General features: G+C 39.8%; 1 protein-coding gene across 1 annotated transcript in view; it reads right to left on the bottom strand.

The window, feature by feature from the left end:
- Nucleotides 1-1,879: 1,879 nt before the first annotated feature.
- The window catches only part of tcf7l1b (transcription factor 7 like 1b), a 113,681-nt gene continuing 112,317 nt past the window's right edge, over nucleotides 1,880-3,243 (bottom strand). Inside the window, exon 12 of the mRNA XM_056464603.1 lies at nucleotides 1,880-3,243. This exon is cut by the window's right edge and continues 308 nt beyond it. Within this exon, the coding sequence (XP_056320578.1) occupies nucleotides 3,148-3,243 (96 nt within the window). The 3' untranslated portion in view covers nucleotides 1,880-3,147.

Raw genomic sequence — 3,243 nt, 5'->3', positions numbered from 1 at the left:
AGGGAGAACATGGGAACTCCAATTCCAGTTTTAGGTTAAATTCTCAGATTAGGTCTGTCTGAGGAATTGGGCGTGGCTAACATACTTAACCACGCCCCTCCAGCTGTCAATAAAATGGTGAGCAGGAGGAGTCTGTTAGGTTGTAATAACTCTCCCCAAACCTTTTCCCACATCTTTTTGAATGAAACGCCTACTTTACTACATCCAATCAGCTCGCAGTAGAAAAAACAAGCCACGCCCACTGTTTTAATGATCAATATTACGTTTCTCTAGGAACTGTCACAATACGAAGAAAAAATGGTCGCAGCTTCCGGTTCACGCAGACTTTAAATTCTCAGATTACATCTGTCTGAGGTACTGGGTGTGGCTAACATACTTAACCACGCCCCTCCAACTGTGAGTTTAGACAACAAACAGAAATGATTAGGAGGAGGTCTCTGCTAGATTGTAATAACTCTCTCCAAACTCTTTCCCCCATGTTTCTGAATGAAATGCCTACTTCACTTGATCCAATCAGCTCGCAGTAGAAAAAAACAAGCCACGCCCACTGCTTTCTCATTTAATAATCTGTATCTCGAGGAACTGCGTCACAATACGAACAAAAAAACGGTTGAGCTTCCGGTTCATGCAGATTTTAAGTTCGTAGAGTACGTCTCTCTGAGGTAGTGGGCGTGACTAACATTTAACCACGCCCCTTCAACTTTTAGTTTTGAAAACAAACAGAAATGGTGAGGAGGCGGAGTCTGTTAGGTTGTAATAAGTCTCCCCAAACCCTTTCCCACATCTTTCTGAATGAAACGCCTACTTTACTACATCCAACCAGCTCGCAGCAGAAAAAAAACAAGCCACGCCCACCGTTTTCCCCTTTATTATTTTGTTTCTCTAGGAGCTGCGCCACAATATTTAAAAAAAACTGTCGCAGCTTCCCGTTCATGCAGACTTCAAGTGTAATAATCCTCAGTGTTGGTGAAGCTCTGGATCATCATCCTCTCTCAGGATTATACGAGGTGTGTCCGGGTTTCACCTGCGCTCCGACTCTTCCTGGCATCTCCAGCCGCTCCTAAAGTCCCTCAATGGCAGAGGACTCTACCTTGTGTGTTTTTCACTAATTGAAAAGACTAATGAGCTCCCGAGAGCTCCATCCTATTAGCACACACTTAATTACAGCTCCAGCAGCAGCAGCCAAAGCACAGATCAAGACCAGCCGAGACGCGGCATTGACCTGCTTTTTGTCGTTGTTTTGGGACTTTGCATTCCAGGAAGGAACAGATGTCTATTTCTTTTTCTTTTTTTTATAAAGCGTGTTTATTTCTGGCAGGACTGTGTGTTGCTCTGGCTCATCTGTTTATTTTCCAGTGCGGTTTGCCTAAATTCCACCTATTAAAGATTTAACTCTTCTATCAGCAGGGTTCCTCCGGCACATGGTTAGCGGAGCCTTTTCTGCTCCAGATGCTGGTTTTGAGGCAGATTTTACTCAATCTGTATATTCTGGGGTAGCAGAACAAAGCATTTCCATTGAAATACACTTCATTTATTCATTTTCTTTTCAGCTGAGTCCCTTTATTAATCAGGGGATGCCACAGCGGAATGAATCACCAACTTATCCAGCATATGTTTTACACAGCGGATGCCTTTTCAGCTGCAACCCATCATTGGGAAACATCCCCATTCTGATGCTCACCTTGAACTGCAGCAGATCGTCTTGACCATGTCTACATGCCTAGAAGCATTGTGTTGCTGCCATGTGATTGGCTGATTTGAGGAGCAGTTGAACAGGTGTACCTAATAAAGTGGCCAGTGAGTGTTTATTGTATACACACACTCTCAATGACTAATCCATGCATACATTATTAAAAAAGACAAGAACATCATTCTTTTTAGAAACAATTTACAAGTTTTATTTATCAAGTTCACACACTTCAAAACTGGGGTAGAGGGGTCTTGCAAAGAGGACTAATAAATCGCCATTACTATGAATTAAACTCCAAAACTACCATTTAATTACAGGCAAGCTTAAAGTTTCTTTTTTTTTATTTCGTTTTGTTCCTTCGTGTCTTTTAAAAGTAGTTATTTTAATACACGTATCCTTTATACAAGTTCACTGAATAAATGCATCAAATAAGAAACCAGTTCCAAAGTAGACGATACAAAAAATACATTGTTTTATACAGACACAGAAAAAGCAGATGATCAAATATTGACCATAATATTTATTTCCTTTTCACTTATCAAAAAAGTTGAACCTGACATCTATTTCTGGGAAAGGTAAAAAGCAAATGTACAGCATCGTTGAACAGATGTTTGGAGGAACACCACACTTTATTGGGGAGGGGGGGAGGCAGACTCATTTACAGCTCTCTTAGCTGAGTTTCACTAGGTTTGAATCCATTCAGCTGATCTATGGGTCTGGCGGGAGCACTTTTAGCTTAGCTTAGCATAAATCATTGAACCAGATTAGACCATTAGCATCTGACTCCAAAATTTAAGAAAAAGAGGTTTGATAATTTCTCTATTTAAAGCTCGACTCTTCTGTAGTTTTATGTACTAAGACTGACCTAGCTTAGCTTAGCATAAACAATTGAAGTGGATTAGACCATTAGCATCTCACTCAAAAATGTAAAAAAGTTAAGATAATTTCCCTATTTGATGCTGGACCCTTCTGCAGTTTCATCTTGTACTAAGACTGAACACTTTTAGCTTAGCTTAGCATAAATAATTCAATCGGATTAGGCCATTAGCATCTGGCTTAAAATTTTTATAAAGTTTTGATGACTTTACTATTTAAAGCTTGACTCATTTGTAGCTTCATTATGTACTAAGACTGAACAATTTTAGCTTAGCATAGATCATTGAATCGGATTAGACAATTAGCATCTGTCTTAAATGTTTTTTAATGATAGTTCCTAGCCATTTCTGCCTAGAAAATAGCAACTTTCATTTTCTATGACTTAAACTATAATTTTAAACATTTTTTAAAGCCAGATGCTAATGGTCTAATCCGATTCAATGATCTATGCTAAGCTAAGCTAAAGTGTTACCCCCAGACCAGAAGATCAGCTGAATATATTCAAACATGCTGAAACTCACCTGTTTGACTGTGTAAAATTTGTCTATTTAGTAAAGTGTGGTGCTTGTTGAACAGAATTGTCAGTCGCTGGATTTGGTGACCAGAGAAAGCGGCTGCGACTGGAACAGAGCATGATGGGAGTGAAGAGCGGCCTGGTGGAACGGAGAGGGCGGAGT

Source organism: Danio aesculapii, chromosome 8 (assembly GCF_903798145.1).
Source record: "Danio aesculapii chromosome 8, fDanAes4.1, whole genome shotgun sequence".
Taxonomy (NCBI): Eukaryota; Metazoa; Chordata; class Actinopteri; order Cypriniformes; family Danionidae; genus Danio; species Danio aesculapii.
This window is presented reverse-complemented; position numbering and strand designations above follow the sequence as displayed.